Source organism: Mus pahari, chromosome 19 (assembly GCF_900095145.1).
Source record: "Mus pahari chromosome 19, PAHARI_EIJ_v1.1, whole genome shotgun sequence".
Lineage (NCBI taxonomy): Eukaryota > Metazoa > Chordata > Mammalia > Rodentia > Muridae > Mus > Mus pahari.
Genome location: NC_034608.1, coordinates 36899616 through 36920681, shown reverse-complemented (window position 1 = coordinate 36920681; position 21066 = coordinate 36899616). Strand labels below are relative to the sequence as shown.

The following is a 21066-nucleotide window of genomic DNA, read 5'->3' as shown; positions in this document are numbered from 1 at the left end:
AGAAATCCGCCTGCCTCTGCCTCCTGAGTGCTAGGATTAAAGGCGTGCGCCACCATGCACTGCTCACTTTCGTACTAGTAAGAGACCCGAAAGGCTCTAATATTGGTGTGGGCAGACAGCAGATGTAGCTAAAACACTTGTGACACAAGCCTGAGGACCCCAAATTCAGAGCCTCAGAACCCGTAGGAGGCCAGACACTCATCTCTCTGTAATGGAGTGCTCCTACAGTGAGATGGGAAGCAGATACAGGAGAGAACCCAGAAATTTAGAAGCCAGCTAAGCTGACACACACACAGTGGTGAGCAAGAGACGTGACTCAAAGTAGAAGGTAAATATCACCACCCAAGGTTCTCCTATGACCTCCATGTCCATGCCATGGCACATGTGCCCCACAATCACGAATATGAATATATATGTGCATGCAGTACATACACACACAAAGTTTTTTTTTTAAACTTGAAAGGATACAGGAATTACTCAGAATTTTAGCAAAAATGAAAACAGTAAAGAACCTACATTTGCATAGAATCTGATGCAATGTCCACACAATCTGCTTTTGAATAGCAAAAGAGGCCCTCGCCCTTACCCTCTCCCTCTGTAGGTGGAATTGGTTGGATACAGCTGCCTGAAGACTGCTCTCCACTGTGTGCATTTTCTAAAACCATTACAGGTAAGATTACCAGGCAGTGATGCTGCACGTCTTTAATCCCAGCACTTGGGAGGCAGAGGTAGGCTGATTTCTGAGTTCAAGGCCAGCCTGGTCTACAGAGTGAGTTCCAGGACAGCCAAGGCTATACAGAGAAACCCTGTCTCAAAAAACCAAAAAACCAACCAACCAACCAAAAACAACAAAGAACAAACAGACAAACAAAAAGCATTACACCTAAGATTATTCATATAGCTAGAGAACTAAGGCAGAAGACAAGCTTACATCTTAAACTCTTGTGACCAATGCACAGCTAATTTGATTTTATTTTGACCCATATTACTGTCTAACCACATTTCTTCCTCATATGTAAATTGCTCAGTACCATCATGAATCTGTTTTGAATTTCATATAACTAAAAGAGTTTAATCCAGACATGGCGGTACATGCCTTTAGTCCCAACACTCAGGAGACAGAAGCAGGCAGACATCTGTGAACGTGAGGCCACCAAGACTACAGGGTGAGATCTTGGTTTGTTTCCTTTTTTTAGAGCTCGATATGGGAAAGAATAGAAGAATTCTTTTTTTTTTTCTTCTCTTTCCCTTAATCTTAGTTCTAAGGCATTAACCTCACAAGCCCTAAAATCACTTCTAAAGCAGCTCCCTTCAAGTGCATGTCCTCTCTCCCAATCAATAAACTCACTAACCTTTCTTCATTCTGACTCATCCTGAATCTCGCTCTGCAGCAAGAACATAGGTGGCACCTGAGTAGAGGTCCCTGAGGACCTGAGGGGTATTTGTCATGTGCAAGGTCAGCCACTTTAAGTTGTGCTCCCACCTGTCTTGTCCCTTCCGCTAGTGAAATGAAATACTTACTTCTGCACAATTAGACCATACATTCACTTGACAAACTTAGTAAAGTAAGAGCGACGGAGGAAACCAACATTGTGGGGTTCCTGAAAATTCTGAATGAAATCCTATTCTAAAAGTCAATTATTCAGTAACCTTGATGTGGAACAGTGATTTTCCTGTTTCCTAAGAAAACATTTAAAAAGACAGTGATTCAGAGAGGTCTTAATTCTCTACCTCAGACATAATCTCCAACTGGAGCAAAACTCAGTAAGGGATCCGGTCCCCAAAGTATCCCCCTAACACAGAATGAAAAGAACTGAGAAATGGGGGGAAAGTCATAGATACATCAGGAAGAACCCAAACAGAGCTCTTCTTTGAAACTGAAAACCAAAGAGGAAGTACAACTGTAAGTTTTTATGGGATGTCATATAACGAATTCACATTAGGAGAGCCTTCTACTCTTTACTGTTTTCAGAGTTCATTCAATCTCCACGGGGGGGGGTGTTGAGGGGGTGGAAAGAAAGAAAGAAACAGTAGCAGGAAGAGAGCAATCTGACAAGAGGTCAGCCCACATTGAAGCCCAGTCCAAGCTGAAGAGAACTGTATCGACAGTGAAGCTCCTATTGTAACCAATGTATTCATTTCCTCCCTAGGCTCTCGCTTTCACCCGGGAGGAACCCGAGGCAGGAGTCGTCCTTCACAGCTGTCACTTCGGTCAGCGCCTAAAGGTCTTGCTAATCGAAATAGATCTTGGAAGTGCAAATGAAGCCAGTCCCAGCCATCACCACCTCGGCCTCGGTGCCCTACTTTGGCAGGCACTGAGACGGGCAGTAACAGCCGGCCCCGGGGAGGGGGTGGGGCGGACCCGGGAACACACTCAGCCTCAGCAGGACGTTCCAGAAGGCACCCCGAAGTGAGAACCAGAAACTTCCCCATCCCCCCGCGGCGGGAGGCCGTGAGCCGCGGCACGTGCTCGCCCCGGGCTGCAAGTGCTCGTCCCGGCCGCGCCTCACCTGGACCCCGGTGTAGTTCTCGAAGAAGAAGAGCACCATGTTCTGGTAGACGCAGTAAAGCCGGTCGTCCACGCGCTGGTACAGGCGGGCGGGCATCAGCGCGGACAGCACCCGCCACAGCGTCCAGACCAGCAGGTAGGTGGGCGCCGAGCCCAGCAACAGGACGCCGGGGAGCAGGTAGCGCATAGAGTACGTGTGGAGCACCAGGGACAGCAGCATGCTCTCGGCTCGCCCGCCGCGACTCCGCCTGCGGCGGTGCCCGCGCGGCCACCAGGACCTCAGCCACCGCCGGCCGCCCGCCAATCACCGCGCGGGGCCGGCCGCGCCGCCGCCCTCTGCCCTGGCTCCGCCCCCAGCATGGGCCGCGGAGGCCCGGGACCCGGAGGGGACGGTGACGGCCTCTGCTCGCCGCCTTGGACGAGGGCACGCCTCGGCTTGCCAGGCGCACTCGCCTCGGGGTGGCTCGCTCTGCTCCGCGCGACCCGTGCTCGTCAGCGGGGAGGCGGGCTGAGGCAGGGCTCCCAGGTAATAAGGCGCCTCCTGATTGGCCGACTTATGGGCGTAACACGTGCTCTGATTGGTCCGGTCCCTTGCTCTCGTCACGACGCATGCTCGACTGCGGATGCTGGCTGGGATTGAGCCCGGGAAGAAGTGAAGTGGTGGGTTTTGGTCTGGGCTGGAGTGCGAGAGCAGCGTGGGGACACGGGGATGCTCCCTGTAAGACACGCGTGAGCCGACTAGGTCGTGGAGCGCAGGAGAAGCTCGATGCCGCAGGTTATGGAAACTGCAGCGTCGTCGCGTGCCGGAGGGCCACCCGTGTCCCCACGTGCATAGGAAGGCGCTCTTGGCTGTTGCAGAATGAGGCTGGGTCCGTCTCTTATACCCTTAGTCCACCTTTCACAGGACTGTCACCTCCCTTTATCAAATCCTTCAAAGCCTTAACTTTTTCCCTTTAATAACCTCTTGCTCTTTAACTTGTTTCTACTATGCTTTCTCCTACATTTCTTCTTTTCAATGTGTAGGAAAGTATTTCCCTATACATGTAAAATCCATAAGTTCCCTTCCCTCCAGAAAACTAGAAAGGTTAAGTAACAGCTGCCCTAACTAGTGGAGACCAGATAATTCTATACAAGAAGGTATAGAAGAAATCAGGTCAGTGCGCATGCTTAGATCTGTATAAGGTGCATTTTAAATGTGTGTGTGTGTGTGTGTGTGTTTACGTTGGTTTCTCAAAGTGACCCTGAGGTCACTTAATCTGTCTCTTATTTTCTCTCTTTCCAGACCACTGACGCCTGTGTCTCTGCTTCCTTGCCTTGGACTTCCCTTCATCTCTTGCCCCATGTTTCTTTCCCATCACCTCTGAGATACGCTTCATAAGGCATACAGGTGACTCCTGTCTTTAGCACACTATGTCAGACGGATGTGCTTACATGTTCTCACGATGTCAGAATGTACTGAATTAAAATAAATTTCACAAAGTACAGTGGCTTTGCTGGCACCAAAGAGGCCCACTTTACTCTATAGCCCTTGCTAAGGGAAACACAGGTTCTTTTATTGCAGTCTTAATTACTAATATTAACTCTCAGATCACACATCACTCTGTAAGTATATCTCTATGTTTATATATGTATATATAGGTTACAGTGACTTCAAAGAGTTAGAAAGAAGAAAGGAGTTTCAAAAGCCTTGGGAAGCCAGAGACCTGACAGGGCTGTAAGAGTGTCTGTCATGATAACATGAACTACAAACCCAGCTTTAGGGAAAAAGCTGCTGCTCGTGGGTCACAGATATGACAAACTGTCCAGTTTAATGCAGATGCAGAGGTGAAAGGGCAGGCAAAGGAACTGTTAAGACAGTTCACTGTCGCCGGGTGTGGTGGCGCACGCCTTTAATCCCAGCACTTGGGAGGCAGAGGCAGGCGGATTTCTGAGTTCGAGGCCAGCCTGGTCTACAAAGTGAGTTCCAGGACAGCCAGGGCTATATACAGAGAAACCCTGTCTCGGAAAACCAAAAAAAGAAAAACAAACAAGATAGTTCACTGTCAGTTCAGCAGAACTGAGTCCACACAAAGGAATTGTTTGACAGATAGACTGTAGATTCAGATTGGCAAGCAAGAGTTCAGGAAGACAGGAATTGAGGTACACATCAAAAAAGCAGGGACTGAGCCAACCTGAAGGTCTCTGGAAATTCAGGGGTTCTCTCTTTGTTGGCCTATGACATTCTGCAAATAGTCAGATGATCCATTTGTGGGAGCATTTACTTGACAATGTTAGGTGTCAACCTTTGTCAACAGAAAAACAAGGTTTCCAGCATAGTTGAGTGCCTGAGGCCCCCTCTCCTTTCCCAACCATAAAGTTTCAATTTTCTAGGAATCTCTGTAGAAATTATAAGAAAAGGACAAATGGCTTTTCCCTTATCAGATTATAATCCTGTCTAAAACGTCTCTGGGGCCACCTCATGTTGTTTTATCAGAAGAGAAGAGACAGTAAGATGGCTCTGAGCATTGACAAACCTTAGTGATCCACAGAGCCCATGTGGTGAAAGGAGAAAATGAACTGAAGATTGTCCTGTGACCTCTACAGGTGTCCATGGCATGCACACAAGTAGCTGCAAAACTAGACAAATAGAAAGGTGTTCTGGTGACTCTTAGATGCACAATCTGAGAACCACTAATAGCTTATCTGGATAATACTAACAATGTGAGCCTGTGTGTTTTCCTACTTTTAAGAAAAAAAAAAAACTTAATGCTTAAGCTTACATTAAAATACCTATAATAAAATTCCTACCTATGCTTCACTATAAATTTTCGTCAACATCAGATCCACTAATCCTGGTTTAGCCTGAGCTGAAGTCCCTAAAATCCAGGGGAACTACTCTGGCCTGCCAAGGATGACAGTGTAATAGTCTTCAGAACAAAACCCAAGGTGAGGATCAAAGATGATACAATCTTGAGATCTTGATCAGTTTGGTTTTGTTTGTTTTGTTTTTGTTTTTGTTTCCTCTTATGGCACCAGAGAAATCTCAAACACCTCACAGACAGAATTAGCAGTTGAAGAAAGGTGTTTATTGGGGATTGCGGAAGCACATGGGAGACAGCAGACATACAGAAAGAAAAAGAGAAAGAAATACACTGCAGAGCAGAGGCTCGGCCAGAAACATCCAGTCTCTTCTCAAGGGCTGAAAGCTCTAAGCCTCTGAAGAGTCTTCCTCCCCTAGTGTAGGGTTTTTCAGTTTGAAGAAATATAGGACAGGAGATTGGCCCAGAACTGTTGTTCTTCAACAAGCTTTGAACTTGTTGAACCAGTCCATCAGCAGGGGGCCCGCTGGTGGGGGGCAAAAGCCAACAGGACCTTTGCTTGTCTGCCAAGCTTGTGGCTCAAGTCTGGAGGACCAGGAAGAAGCCATCCATCTTCCAATATTCTCCACCTTTAATACCTAGTTTTGCCCCTTTCCCTGTCCGCCTATCAGGGAGTTTATCTAACTCAGTGTTTCAAGTGAGGAGCTGTGTCTGTTTCCCCATCACTAACAGGGTAACTATATTTGTTACTGTGAGACTGACCCCTTCCTCTTACCACTGAGGAACAGAGTATTTCAAAATGTACCCAAGGAGGAAACTCAAGAACAATTAGAGTTGGAGAGAAAAAAAAAATGTAGGCAAACCGAAGATGATTTCTAGATTAGGGGTCAAGAAAACAGGGGGCTTTCAGCAACTGAAGTACAAGAGAATTGAAAATGTTACAGTTTCCAGTGGGCAGGCTGAGGGAAGGGTTTGTGAGGCCTAAGTACTTGTCAAGACATGCTGTCAGGTGCTTCATGGTCTGTCTGTCTTCAGGCCATCTTCCCAAGATTGTGAAACAGAATTGTCTAGTCATCACAGGACGTCTTGCTTTTTCCTGGCCAAGAGGAGCTCCTGCTGTCTTTGTCAAATATGTTATCAACCACTGACCCTTTGTGGAGGTGTTTAGTGACCACCAACCATGCTGTTGTTGCCATTACCTCACTGATAATGTCTATGTCCCAAATGGGTCTCCAGACCTGGAAGGCACCTGCTGTCCGTATAAGAAAGGATGTAGATGGAGCATACCACACCGACTAGAGGAAGCTCACACAGTGTTATGCACTATGTCCCCAGTGGATCTGGGACACAGGTAACTGCCAGTGGCCTTTTTTGGTCCCCCTTCTCACTTAGCATCCCTTACCAACACTTGTCATCATAACCTGTGGGGCTTTCCAATGTTGTATGATGAAATGTTTCAACATTCAATTGCCTAACTCAGTGAATAGTTTCTATATATCCCAAGCCTAGAAGGTACATGGTTCTTATGTATGTAAGTGTAACAATATGAAAATTACCTCATTCTGAAGAAGCTCTGAGTCTCTGACTTCTTGGTGTAATATGGGAGGCATTATTTGAAAAGGCTACTAAACTGCTCTCCTTTATTCAAAGAACACATCTGAATGAGGCCAGATTTTCCTCGTTGACTTCCACCAGCTGATACAAAAGACACAACCCTCTCTTCAAAATTAATAACTGATCATTTATTCTGGTGCCAAATCAAAGTGGCCATGGCAGGGGACACAGATGTGGGTTACCACCAAATACCAACATGGTAAAAGTTTCCTGTTTTTACAGTAACTCAACCAAAAGTTGTCAGCCAAGTTGCTTTTCAGATTGGTTGGTTGATGCCTCAAGTAGTCCGGCTACTGGGAGATAGATAAGTCTCTGCCATAGGCTCCAAGTGTTATCTCATGACATTCTTAGCCTTTTCGGTATGGAAGCTACAGGTCTTGTTTGTACATTGCAAAAGCATTGATCTAATAATCATGAGGATGTTAAGTCACTCACAGAGGTGGGCAGTAAATGGCTGTTTAGAGAGCTAGGATAGCTCAAGGTAATCGGGCTCCGGATATGCAGCATTTCAGTTCTCCACAGTTCAGATAAGGTCTAATCAGTCATCAGCCCAGTAGGATGCTTAATGTAAGTGCGTTCACCTCCCAGTCTCAGCTCACAAACCAAACAACTCAGCTGCAGGCTAACTACAGAGATAGATGTGGACACCCGGTGTCTTTTATTTACATCTGGCGACAAGGAGACAGGCAGAAATGAAAACAAACAGGACCATTCTAACTAACTTATTGTTGTTTTAAATATATATTTTTAATATATAAAAGCTATTTGAATTTTAAATGATTTATTAGTATTTCTAAAGGAATCAATAAATGACATGGTGGAAGAAGCCATTTTGGAGGTTCTCTTCTTTTAAGGGACTCTCACTGTGGTTCCCAGACTGGGCTCACACTCCTGAGCTCAGGTAGTCCCCCAGGCATGGGTCAGGAAGTCTTTTTTGTTTTGTTTTGTTTTTAAATGAAGCTGGCATCTAAAACTCAGGACAAAGGGTAGACACAAGAAACCTCTGATACAGTTCTCAAGTCTGTAACACTCCTGGCAGGACCCTAACAACACAAGGAACAAGGCTACTACATCAAGTCAACTATGGAGTCCACCCTTCCAGCTACAGGAATAAAAACAACAAAGTTGACTATGGTATTTGTTAACTTTGTGTCAACACCTGACAAAACACCAGACACTAACAAGGGAGTCAAGTTTTGTTTTGGTTTCTGGTTTCCCAGGATTTCAGTCGGTGGTGACAGGGAAGACAGGCTGTTCGCATCTCAGGAAGCAGAGAGCAAGGCCAAAAACAGGAGCAAGGCTATATAGTCCTCAAAGACCTGTCTGAGTTTAGTAGAGACTTCTAGCGAAAGATCCAGGAGCCTCCAAGAATAGCAACGCCAGCTGACAGGCATTGCAAACATGACCCTGTCACAATTTTCAGATTTAGGCCTTAAGAGTTACTAATCTCTGAGGTAGGCTTATGTATTATTGCCCATCTAGTCCTTCATGTTAGAGCCTTCAGGTTTCTCTGTGTATTCCCCTGATCCCTTACCTGGTGATACACAGACAGGCACTAGAGAGAACGACTGAGCCCTTACCTTACCTGCCTGATGCTGATTCAGTCTGGTAACAGATCCCTAGGAAGCAAAGTGGATAAGGTCTACTTGGTGGAGCATCGTGTCAACGGTAAGAGGCAAACAGCCGAAACTTGTCAGAGCCAGCGATTTAAACCAATAGTGTGTGCAGTAGAGTGTGTTAGGGGTGTCTTTAAACTGTAGCACCGAAGGATGCTCGGGATAGGACACTGACGTTAGGAATGATGTGGTAGTCATGCCAAGATGGAAGGCCTGCGCTCTGAAGTCCTGAGGGATCTATCTGCACGTACTGAAGTCCTGAGGAACTTGCCCTTGAGAAACATGCCCAACTCTCCAGCCCACCCTCTTAGCAAGCTCTACCGGTTTCGACATCACCATACACCCCACATCCATCCCTACCTCAGTGAGCACACTTCTCAGACACGAGTTGGGAGTTGCTCCTTATCTAGATTAACTACCTCCGAACTAGTCTCCCTGGGTCCACCCCTATGCCTTTTGCCCATAGTAGCAGGTGGGGGCTAAACTGTGCACTCCCAAAGTTCATGTCAAATCCTCCCTTCTGCGCCTTGAGAAGTGGCCTTATTATAGGGGAGATCTTCATAGAGATAGACAAGCTAAAGGAGGTGATCTGAGTAGAAACTGCTCATTTTAACAATAAGACTCGGGGATACAGACTCTCAAAGACACACAGAACAAAGCCACCTGTAAGCCAAGGAGAGAAAACAGGAACAGGCCCTCCCCTGACAGTCCTCAGAGCTATCCTGCCTGAGTCTCACTTGCCATCCTCTACTTCCAGGTTGGAGACAGTAGACCTCTGTTTTTGGAGCCGCAGGACGTGGTGCTTTGTGACTCAGCATTAGGCAACAAATAAAGGACACTTGGGTCCTCATTACTTCTCTCATGAAAATACTTCTGACTCAGTAAAATCTCAAAAGTTCTGCCTCCAGTCTGCGATGCTGAATTCTGAACCACCTCTCCAGCTGCATGGGCACTGTGTCTTTCAGACTCTCAGGTGCACAGCATCCAATCATTCAGGAATGAGACACCCTCCAAACTTTCATGTTTGTCCCAGGAATTTGCTCCCCGGGAAGATCAAGGTGTCAGCAGTTCATGCACGGGGGGTGAGGGGTGGGTGGGTACACGTACCACAATGGGTGAGTATGTAGGTCAGAGGACAACTTTATGGAGTCAGTTCTCTGCCATCTTCACAAGGGTGTCATGAACCTGCTGAGCCATCTTTCTAGCATAGAACTGGAATTTGGGAGGCAGGGTACCAGAGCTATACCTTTATGATTCTTGAAGCTTAATTTTTTTTTTTACCTTGTTTAAATCCATTCTGAGTTTTACTTTGCTGCAGTCAGACCTAGTAGCATTATAAACTCCTGTATTCTGTCTCTGCTTTACTGCATTATTTTTCCATGTGACATGATAGCTACAATGAGGAACCTAGGGAAGAATTTTATTTTGTTTTTGCTCATTCTACAGCCAGGAACGAAGCATAGCAAGTAAGCCTTAAAAACCTCATTGACTTAACAGAAGAAGAACTCTGCACTCCAGGAAGCTGTGCTGTCCCCAAGAGATACTTAAGCTTCTTGGCAAACAGCTTTATCTTCTGGGAATGAAGTTCCTGGCAGAAGTTGACTCAGTCTGATAGGTCAGTGGCTGCACACCTAAGATGCTAATCCCCATCACACTTGTGAGATATTTATGGAGTGTTTTCTCTGTCCATGGGCCGTCTCTGGAAGGCATTCTACAGGCACCGTCAAGCGAGACAGCACCACAGCCAGCCTCCATCCCTGGTAACTGAATTGAAGGTGATTAAGACCTGGACCAGCTGAGACACCATGGGTAGTCACACAGAACTAAGCACTGGATCTCAGTAGTGACATAGACCCCAAGTCATAAACAGTGCCATGCAAACCCAGGCCACACATGCTGTGGAGGGCCAGATCCGATGAGTCTGGAGAGAGAGACAGACACAGCCTGTGTACCTGACAGGAAGGAAGGAGACAGCCAGCTACTCTGTGGCATCTTGCTGACTGCCAGCATCAATGTCCCATGACAGTTCCTGATTCTTTCTAAGGTGCGACCTTCTTCCTGGTGTACTAGAGTGGCCTTAAGATCTTTCTGCTTCAATATATAGCTAATATAGAAAATACAAAGGTTCCCAAATAGAGGTTTGGCAGGCAAATAAGCAGGGGTCACAGAAGCAGAACATAAGTATAACACAGCTATAACAACCTTCTGAAGCCAAGGCATGGTTGCAAGGTGGTCACAACAGCACGATCATAACAACCTTCTGAAGCCAAGGCATGATTGTCATCTCCAGGCAGTCTGAACTATTTGTAGTTACTGTTACTGCTGGGGCATAGCCGAATTCTTTTTTTTTTTTTTTTTTTTTAAGAATTATTTGTTTATTTTTATGTATATGTGTACACTGCAGCTGTCTTCAGATCATACCAGAAGAGGCCATTGGATCCCATTGCAGATGGTTGTGAGCCACCATGTGGCTGCTGGGAATTGAACTCAGGACCTCTGAAAGAGCAGTCAGTGTTCTTAACCACTGAGTCACCTCTCTAGCCCCATAGCATAATTCTTTTTTTGTTGTTGTTTTTGGTTTTTTGGTTTTTTATTTTTTGTTTTGTTTTGTTTTGTTTTTTGAGACAGGGTTTCTCTGTATAACCCTGGCTGTCCTGGAACTCACTCTGTAGACCAGGCTGGCCTTGAACTCAGAAATCTGCCTGCCTCTGCCTCCCAAGTGCTGGGATTAAAAGCATGTGCCACCACACCCAGATGCATAATTCTTAAGAAATGGGTTTAATCATAAACAGGAACGAAGTTTGTCTTCACTATAAGATGGCTGTCAAGCCCAAGGTGGAGGCCAGCTGGTTCATCAATTGATGCTGTCAAGCGCTTCCTTTCTAGTTCAGTACAGGACGTCTTCACACTATTTTTCTTCTTTGAAAGGCTTGTCTGCCCTGATTTCTCAGGCAGCAGCCTCTCCTTTCATAATGCTGTGGGGTTTCTCCACTGGTCAGACCTCACTGCAACTGATTAAGGAAAAGCTGTAACAATTCTAAGAAGCCACACCTACTACTCTGGTGTTTTTGCCTGAATCTAATTTTTAGGCATGGATTTTTTTTTTCCCTCTGATAACTGATGTTGACTGTCTGATATGCAAATTAGTTTTCTTGAGTTGCTAACATGTATAAAAGAAGTTATCCTCTGGGACATCCAAGCCTGGGCATTTTAAGAGAGCTGTTAATGTTTTTAGCAGAATGCACACTATTACCTATACCTCATACCACACTTCTCCTCAATCCCTTGTTTTTTAAAAAACAACTTCTTGGGCTGGTGAGATGACTCAGCAGGTAAGAGCACCCGACTGTTCTTCCGAAGGTCCTGAGTTCAAATCCTAGCAACCACGTGGTGGCTCATGACCATCCATAATGAGATCTGACTCCCTCTTCTGGAGTGTCTGAAGACAGCTACAGTGTACTTACATATAAATAAATAAATAAATATATCTTTAAAAACAAAAACAAAAAACAAACTTCTCTGGAGCTGGAGAGTCGCCTCAGAGGTACAGAACACTGGCTGTTCTTCCAGTGAACCTAGGTTCACTTCTGAGCACTCACATGCCAGCTGACATCTGTGTGTAACTGGAGTTCCAGGACATCTTCTCGCCTCTGAGGTCGCTGAGCACACGTGTGGTACACAGATGTACACGCAGGCATAGCACCCATAGGTTAAAAACAAAGTTTAAAAAAGACGAAAACCTTCTCTGTCCCATCTTATATGTGATTCGGTGGCTGCCAGTAGCTGTGGGCTCCTTTCGACAGAGCTGTCTTTATCTTGCCCATCTTCTGCAGCTGTGGCACCAGGCTTAGCCTAACTTTCTTCCTTCTGCTTGGGTTGAGATACTGATGGCCTAGCTCAGAGCTTATTAAACCTTTCACTCATGACCTCTTTATGCCTGCGTAGGGAATTTTTACACATTGCTGCAATAAAATACCCCATCAAAAGCAACTTAGGGGAGAAAAGGTTCGGGTTAGCTTACAGTGCAAGATCCAGTCCACGACAGCTGGGGAGGCAAAGCAGCAGGAACTTGAAGCAGCCGGACAGATTATGTCCACAGAGCAGAAGAGCAATGGGTACAAGCTTGTTAGTACTCAGTTTGCTTTCTCCAGCTTATACACTACCATCTTCATTGGTGTGCTGGCCAGTTATGTGTCAACTAGACACAGTTCAATAAGATAGGGCTGTACATGTGGATGGGAGGGGCCTGAGCTTCTGCTCGAAGCCATGTTGGTAACTGTCGCTCATGCTACAGTGGAGGGCCAGGTCTGGGTTGGTCCTACTGAGCTGGGGGCCATGTTGATGTCTCCTCACAAAAGACCATGAGGATGTCTGTGGTCTGTGCTGCCACCAGGAACCACGTTGATATGAGTGGCCGCATGGCCACCGGAGGCCATGTTGGGGGGTCCCTGGTCATGTTGTGTTAATGTCACTGGCCTGTGTTTCCACCGAGTACTATGATAGTATCTGTGGTCTGTGCTGTGGCAGAGGACCTTGTTGATGTCAGTGGTCTGTGCTGCTGACATGCTGAGGTCCAGGTCACATGATGATGCTGGAGACCTTGTCTGGATGTCCATGGTCCATGCTGTCACCAAAACCCACATAGAAGTCCATGATCCGATCTATGTTCCCACTGACTGTAAAATTCAAAGCTACTTTTGCAGTAGTATCAATGACTGCTGTACTGGCTGATTTTGTGTGTCAACTTGACACAGGCTGGCATTATCACAGAGAAAGGAGCTTCAGTTGGGGAAATGCCTCCATAAGATCCAGCTGTAAGGCATTTTCTCAATTAGTGATCATGGGGGGAGGTCCCCTTGTGGGTGGTGCCATCCCTGGGCTGGTAGTCTTGGGTTCTATAAGAGAGCAGGCTGAGCAAGCCAGGGGACGCAAGCCAGTAAAGAATATCCCTCCATGGCCTCTGCATCAGCTCCTGCTCCCTGACCTGCTTGAGTTCCAGTCCTGACTTCCTTTGGTGATGAACAGCAATGTGGAAGTATAAGCTGAATAAACCCTTTCCTCCCCAACCTGCTTCTTGGTCATGATGTTTGTGCAGGAATAGAAACCCTGACTCAGACAATTGCCAACATACAGATAGGAAAGAGGGACAGAGAAGGCTTCTGTGACAATTCCTACTCCCACCCTACCCCCACAAAGTACCAGTTTCCACAGAAAGCCATCAAAGAGAACTTGTAAAAATTGTGATGAGGATACTGAAGTACAGCTCTCTGTAATTGATTGGTTCTGGTGGGGATGCGTGCAGGGAAGACTCAGTTTTCTTTAAGGGGCTGGCCACTGGGAGGGAGCTTGACCATGCTCCAGTAAGTATATGGCAAATGCAAATGGGACTACTTTTTCCTCTTCTTTTGTGTGTGTGTGTGTGTGTGTGTGTGTGTGTGTGTGTGGTCACAAGGAGGGGAGATGGCCCTGGAAAGAGTGGGAGGTTGGTGTGATCAGGAGGCATTATGTAAATCTCCTGAATAATCAATAAAAATATGTTTTAAAGGGGGAATTAAAAAAAATCTGGCTGTAGGCAAGCCTGTGGGGCATTTCTTACTTAGTGATTGACAGAGGAGAGCCCATCCCATTGTGAGTGAGGCCACTCAGGGATTGGTGGACCAGTGAGAAAGCCAGTTAGCAGAGCTCTTCCGTGGCCTCTGCTTCTGCTCCTGCCTCCGGGTTCCTGCCTCTGGGTTCCTGCCCTGCTTGACCTTCCTCCCTCCAATGATGAACAGTGATGTGGAGTTGTAAGTCAGAACAACCCTTTACCGTCTAGTCTGCTTTTGGTTTTGTGGTATTTCATCATAGCAATAGAAACCCTAACTAAAACAATAAGCATATAAAACAGGTTCACACATCAATTTTTTACTGACATACGTAATAACGGATTTTACTTTAGAGCAATTCTTTGGACTCTGGTTATTCTTCGGATTGTGTTAAGCTTTCAATGTGCATTGTGGTGGTGGGACACATAGATGCCCTGGCACGTGTGTGGAGGTCAGAGGACAGCTTGCAAAAGTCAGTTCTCTTCTTCTATCATGCAAGTCTCAGGAATCAAACTCGGGTGGTCAGACACAGTGCCAGGCATTTTTTTTTTTTTTTAACCTGCTGTGTTATCTCATTGGCTACAACTCCACACCTTTTAAAACGATTCTTTGGTATGTGTTTAATTTTGTCTCTGGTTAAAGATGTAAAGAAATACGTTTATTTTAGCAAAAAGAATCAAATCTTGGCTGAATATTTGGCACTGCAGAATGAAAGCATTATCTTCAGTGTTTTCTCAAGTTTATCCATATTTTGATTTTATAACAGTGCTGAAGTTATCACTTCACATAAACACATAGTCCAAAATAGCAGAAATATGTTGAGGGCCATTTCAGAAAGTGTTGAAAATTCTGTCCTACTCCCCAAGCCAAAAGTCATTTAACAACGTTTTATTAAACTCAAGTCAGCAATTCAAACATCCATTTTTCAAATAAAAGTTCTAACACAATCCAGTCAAAGACATACTAATTTGATACATGCTGAGGAATGATGGTCAGAAAGATGAAAGGCCTTTGTTTTTTTGTAATTAAATCAGTATGTTTCTATAAGGGCAGAAAACTTTACATGCACAGTGAAAGAAGGCACTGTAGTTCATCACACGCAATAGGCTTGAGCCTGAGCCAAGCTGCTGCAGTCAGTGTTCCTTGCATTATGTGGCCAGCATGTGTCGTGAGGAGGGTACATGTGTGTTCTGGAAGAAGCCTGCCCTGAGATCTGTATGATGCAAGCAGCCGATGTTGTGAAAGATGCCCTGGGCTTGCTCTACATTTGATTTCAAGCTAATTTTTCAGTCATCTGATTTAGAAACCTTTCCCTGATGCCAACCACAGTTTATGAAACTGTAATCTCACTATGATCACATCATAAACCCCTGACCTGCTCCCCTTTGTATAGAACAGCCTCACTTTCTACGGGGCTCTGAATCCTTTGTCGGTCCTAACTTTGTGCTGATGCTGTAGGCCAAAGCCACCATGTCCTCCCATAAGGCTTCACAGCATTTCCAAGTAACGGTCCAGCACCCAGTCCCAATAACATCACCCCGAGTGAGTCTTTCTCAAGCCCTTTCAGACCATAATCAAGTATTTTCCCATTTTCACTCTACTGTAGCTTTGAACACCCTAGGTATTATTATTTGGTGGTCATTGTTGTTGTGTGTGTGATGTGTGCCACATGTGACCATCAGAAGAGAACGTGTTGGAGTCTGTTCTTTCCACATCCTCCTTGAGGTGTGTTCTGGGGGATTGAACCGGTCATCTGGCTTGAGCAGCAAGTGCTTTGCCCGCTGAAGTATCTATCCCCTTGATATCTTTTTAGTATGATTTTTACTTCTGGACAGGGTTGTCAATTTAGTGTTTAATGACTTACAAGTTACTATGAAACTTCTGGATAATTTGAATAATACTGTTTCTCTGATCTGCAATCTAATAATTCCCAGTCTTTAAACTATTCTGTGAAAAGGGACCTGTGTGTGTACTGTCCTTCCCAAGCCTTTCTTTTCTGGAAGGAAACCCACTGGGGACATTTGCATGAGTAGTGGCTCCTGGGACAGACTCGAATCTTTGGTAGAACCCTATGCTAAACTGGCTCTCAGCCAAGTGAGGCCAGCAGCTGCCCTGTCTGGGGCCATTCCCCTGCGCATGTGCCCCTGATGTGTCTCGGGCCTTGGACTGGGATACTTTACTCTTTTTTTTCTGGGTGCTTTTTGATGGCGTCATCAGAGCAGCCCTGATCACTCAAAGTCAGACTCCATCATCTCTGGCCTTTGCTGTGTGTCATTTAGAGGGACACACCATACACAGTGATTTTGTGTTCCCAAAACTTAAAGCTGAACTTGGTTTTTTGTTTTGTTTTGTTTTTGTAATGAATTTTTGTTCTCTTGAAACCCAAGCCCTCGCCTCCCGTCCCCTCCCTTCCCTCCAGTCCCCTCCCTCCCTCTCTCTTGAACAGTATATTCTTTCCAGATTTTTCTGCTCTAACAAGAGCCTTATATATTAGTTAATAGTATAGCTGGAAAACGCTTGTTCTTTAAATCTTTCAAACCCTAAACGTGCCCACGGGTTCTAGCTGTCAACCTGAAGCCTCCGGCAAAAGATCCTCCACTCTCCCAGGACCATCTCTCATCCGGACTCGCTGCATGTGTAAAATTAAAGTCTGTTTTTTAATCACTTTCACATTTTGTTGTTCATTCTCCCTTTGCCAATGAAATCCGACATTTATTTATTTATTTATTTATTTATTTATTTATTTATTTATTTATTTAATGTTACCGGGGTGCACACAGTGCCAGGGTCACGGCGGAGAAAAGAGAGGTCCTCATCTTCAGGGATCCAGCACCTCCTTGTTTTTCAAGCAACATGTCACTACTGAACAGGCGCAGTGATTACAAGTAACAGAGTTCAGCGGCAAGTACCAGAAGACTTTATGAGAGAAATAGGCAGATAAGAGGGTTAAAATTTCAAAAACAGGTGCTAGAGAGATGGCTTCTCAGTAAAGAGCACTGGCTGCTCTTCCAGAGGCCCTGACTTCAATTCCCAGCACCCACATGGCAACTCACAACCGTTACAACTATAGTCCAATGCCTTCTTGTGTGTAGATCTACATGCAGAAAAAAATATACGTATTACATAAAATGCATAAATCTATAAAAATATTTTTCAAAAACAGGGCTTGGGGTGATGGCTTATCAAATGAAGGCACTTGCTATACAAGCCTGAAGACCTGAGTCTGATCACTGTGATCCACTCAAAAAGCTGGGTGCAGCGGCTCTCATTTGTAATCGTAGCACTCTGAGTAAGAGACAGGAGGGAGAAGCAGGAGAATTTGCCCAGTGGTTCACAGGCCAGCTAGCCTAGAGGAAGTGATAAAGAAACAGAAAGAACAGGAGAGGCAGGCTTGTCTCGAGCTGGAAAGAAAGGACAGACTCCTGAAAGATCGACTTCTGACCTACACATGCATGCTTGGTACACCTTTGCCTGTATTCATATACTCATACACACTCTACACATACCATAGAACCTACCACCTTTAAAAAAATGGTTAGAACCTGCGATTAGTATTTTTGTTTTATGTATGAGTGAATGTATATACAATATGTGTGTGTCTATACAATGTATATAATATATACATATGTATGTATGTGTATATATATATATATATATATATATATATATATATATATGTATATGTATATGTGTATATGTATGTGTAGCCTTGAATTTGGGACCCTTTGCCTCCCGAGGGCTGAGATTACAAGTGTAACATGATCAAGTTCAGCTCGCATTTTCTTTTCTTTTTTTTTATTTTTTAATATTTATTTATTATATGTAAATACACTGTTGCTGTCTTCAGACACTCCAGAAGAGGGCGGCAGATTTCATTACAGATGGTTGTGAGCCACCATGTGGTTGCTGGGATTTGAACTCAGGACCTTTAGAAGAGCAGTCAGTGCTCTTAACCACTGAGCCATCTCTCCAGCCCCAGCTCGCATTTTCTTACTTGCTTTTACTCAAGGTCGCAGTGGCAGATTGAGATCCGGAACCATATGGTGGCACCCGGTCCACGTTCTGGGCAGAACTTATCTTTCCCATTAGAGAGCCCAGCAAAGCTTGCTGTGAGCAGAAGACTGGGAGTAAATCTAGCTTCTCCCTGCTTCTCCTTTGTTCCGACCCCCTTCGTGCCTCTCCCAGCCTCTCCTCTCCCATTTCCCTGATGTCTCCCTCCTCCCCCTCTCTTCCCTCCCACTTTCCTGTTCCTTTTCGTCTCCTTTCCTCTCCTCCCCGACTCTTCCTATTTCTCCCTTCCATTTTCTCCTCTCCTAACCACCCCAACTAGTAGACACAACTGCAGCAGAGACACAGAAAGCTACAACTCCAGTGGACAATTATTGTTACAACCAAAGGTCCTGGAAAAGGAGTCTTGGGAATCAGCAATGTGGGAGATTTCAGAGGGAAGGGCCCCTTATATTGTGCCTCTACATTCCCTAGAGGGGGATCATCTGGAGTTTGAAAGCACAGAATAGGCCCAGAGGAGGATAGAAAATATTTGGAAAACTGGACGACTGACCCATAGAGGTAACAATCTCAGTCTGGAGACACAAACCACGGGCAGCTTTATGTCACAGCACAGAGTCTCATAAGGTGAGGCTCAATTTTTCCCAGCTACAATGCAGAATTACCTGATGAAACAAATAACATGATGGCCATAAATGCCAAGCATGATATGGTTCGGATGCTGATGTTAGCCTACAGTCTAAAGCTATAACCACATCTGAAAGAAAGGGAGAGATGCAGTTACATCCCATCTTATTTTGTGATACGGGGCATAAAACTGGGTTTATCACATACGCCAGGCAGCTCCTCTACCACTGAGCTACCCACACCCTCAGTCCTAGGAATAGACTTCGCCAGAGAACAGAAAGCTGAAAAAGAGGATCATAATTATCCCAGGATTGAAAGATGCAGCATACCCCGGGAAAGCAAAGTTTACTGGGTGGCTCAGCCGCAGATGGAGATGCCAGAGAGGCCTAGGAAAAGGTCTAGAATTTATCCAACATGGAAGTGCAGAGAAAAAAAGGGAATTTAATGGCCTTGGGGCAAAGGCAGCAGGGCTTGTACATCAGTACAGGAGTAGAGAGATAGCTGAGCACAGAAACATTATTTGAGAAGTGCCATGCTCAGAACTTAACAAATCGAGGAAAACATAAACCTGACTTAACCTCAACCAGAGGTTCAACAACTTGAACATTGCTAAGAAACCACAGAAGCAAAGGACCACAGGAAGAAAGGAAGAGGAGAAGAAAGGTCAGATCAAAACAACCAATTGCATGATATCAGAAAAGAAGGATCTGAAGTTTATTCCTCAAAAAGAAAAATTAAAAAACAAAAGCGTGAAAGCTAGCCAATCCCCCGAAGCTCACCCCTCTAAAAACAGACAAACAAACAAAAACAAACAAAAACCAACTTCCTATCTCCCCAGCATTCTATGTGCATCAAATTCTATGTCCTTCAGATCCTGTAGCCATGATGAGATGAAGGCAGGAAGCCCAGCACTGCAAGGGAAAGAAAGAGTCCATCAGAAATAAGGCCAAGTGTAGTTCTGACTGGAAGTCACAGACACCGAAGCCAAATACCTAATGCCACAGGTGCCCTGAAGATATCCCATCTCCAGGACGGTGTGAGCATAGTGACCTGATTCTAATGCCTTTTCATACTGGTTTGTTAAAACAGGGTCTTAGTCCAGCCAGTCTGGCCTGGAACTCACTATGTAGCCAAAGCTGTCCTCAAACTCAAGCCAATCCTCAGTGCTGGGGATGTAACTGTAAAATCTCCAAATGAGGGAACCAGGGCAGATATGATCAAGATATGGTATAGATGCATGTTTACCTCATAAAGAATATTTTTGAAACTTGCAAATCATAAGGCTAAATGATATCAACCATAACAGTGTGCCTTTTGGTCTGTCTTAAGTATGACTATATATCAATATGTATTCCCTGGCTTGTTTATTTGTATACTGTTTACATGCTACTAAGTTACTGCTCATATAAATCAAAGGTGTAAAATTAGAACAGATATTCTCCTTAGTTCAGAGTGTATCCAGAGTTTTGGGCAAAAGTCCTGGCTCATGCAATACAACAGGTTAGACATAGCTGTCTGGCCAATATGCCAAATAAAAACACAGAATAATGACAGGGGTTAAGAAAAAGATATTGAACCCATGTGGGTGTGTTGGGAGTAGGGCAGAGAGAAAAGTCCAGTGACCTCCAAGTCTGTGTTCAGGGTTATGACATGAGAGAAAAATGGGGTGAAAGACATGAATAATTTACATCTGGTCCAACAGTGAGACTTCTGTCTTTCCCAGAATTCCTCACCAGCATTTGCTTCCTTTTATTTTCTCAATATGATTTCATTTTCTTACTTGGGTGAGATGGAATTTCAAGGTAATATAAATTTGCATTTCTCTGGTGGCTAGTGATGTTGAACACTTGAAAATGTTTCTCTGCCACTTGTATTTATTCTTTTATTATTTAATATACCACATATCCCATGAAGCTCATGTGGAACGAGAGGACAACTCCTGGTGGCCAATTCTATATTTCTACCTGTGGATCAAACCCAGGTCATCAACCTGGGCAGTGTCTTCATGCATGAAGCTATTTCAGCCTGGGCAGCCAGTGTCTTTATGCATGAAGCTATTTCACCAGCTATTCCCATCAACTTTGCAAAAAATAGTTTGATTTTGATTCTTGTTTGGTTGAAATGCCTGTTTCCTTTCTTTCCCATCTTTACTTCTTTAGGTCACAATGTGGTCTTGAGAACTATCTGGGGATAATACTCTTATTAACCAGATTAAGAGGATTAATAATGGAGGTTTTCCCTCTTCCTGCCAAGACCTTCATCAGATCCTAGAAGGAGACTTTCCCGTAACTAGGGATATCCATAACTAG

At 44.9% G+C, this 21066-nt stretch overlaps 1 protein-coding gene across 1 annotated transcript in view; it reads right to left on the bottom strand.

Moving 5' to 3' along the window:
- Positions 1-3015, bottom strand: part of Agpat5 (1-acylglycerol-3-phosphate O-acyltransferase 5) — a 39526-nt gene extending 36511 nt beyond the window's left edge. The window contains exon 1 of the mRNA XM_021219139.2: positions 2511-3015. Coding sequence (XP_021074798.1) covers positions 2511-2729 — 219 coding nt within the window. The 5' untranslated portion in view covers positions 2730-3015. The remainder of the gene's footprint in view (positions 1-2510) is intronic.
- Between the last annotated feature and the right edge of the window lie 18051 nt (positions 3016-21066).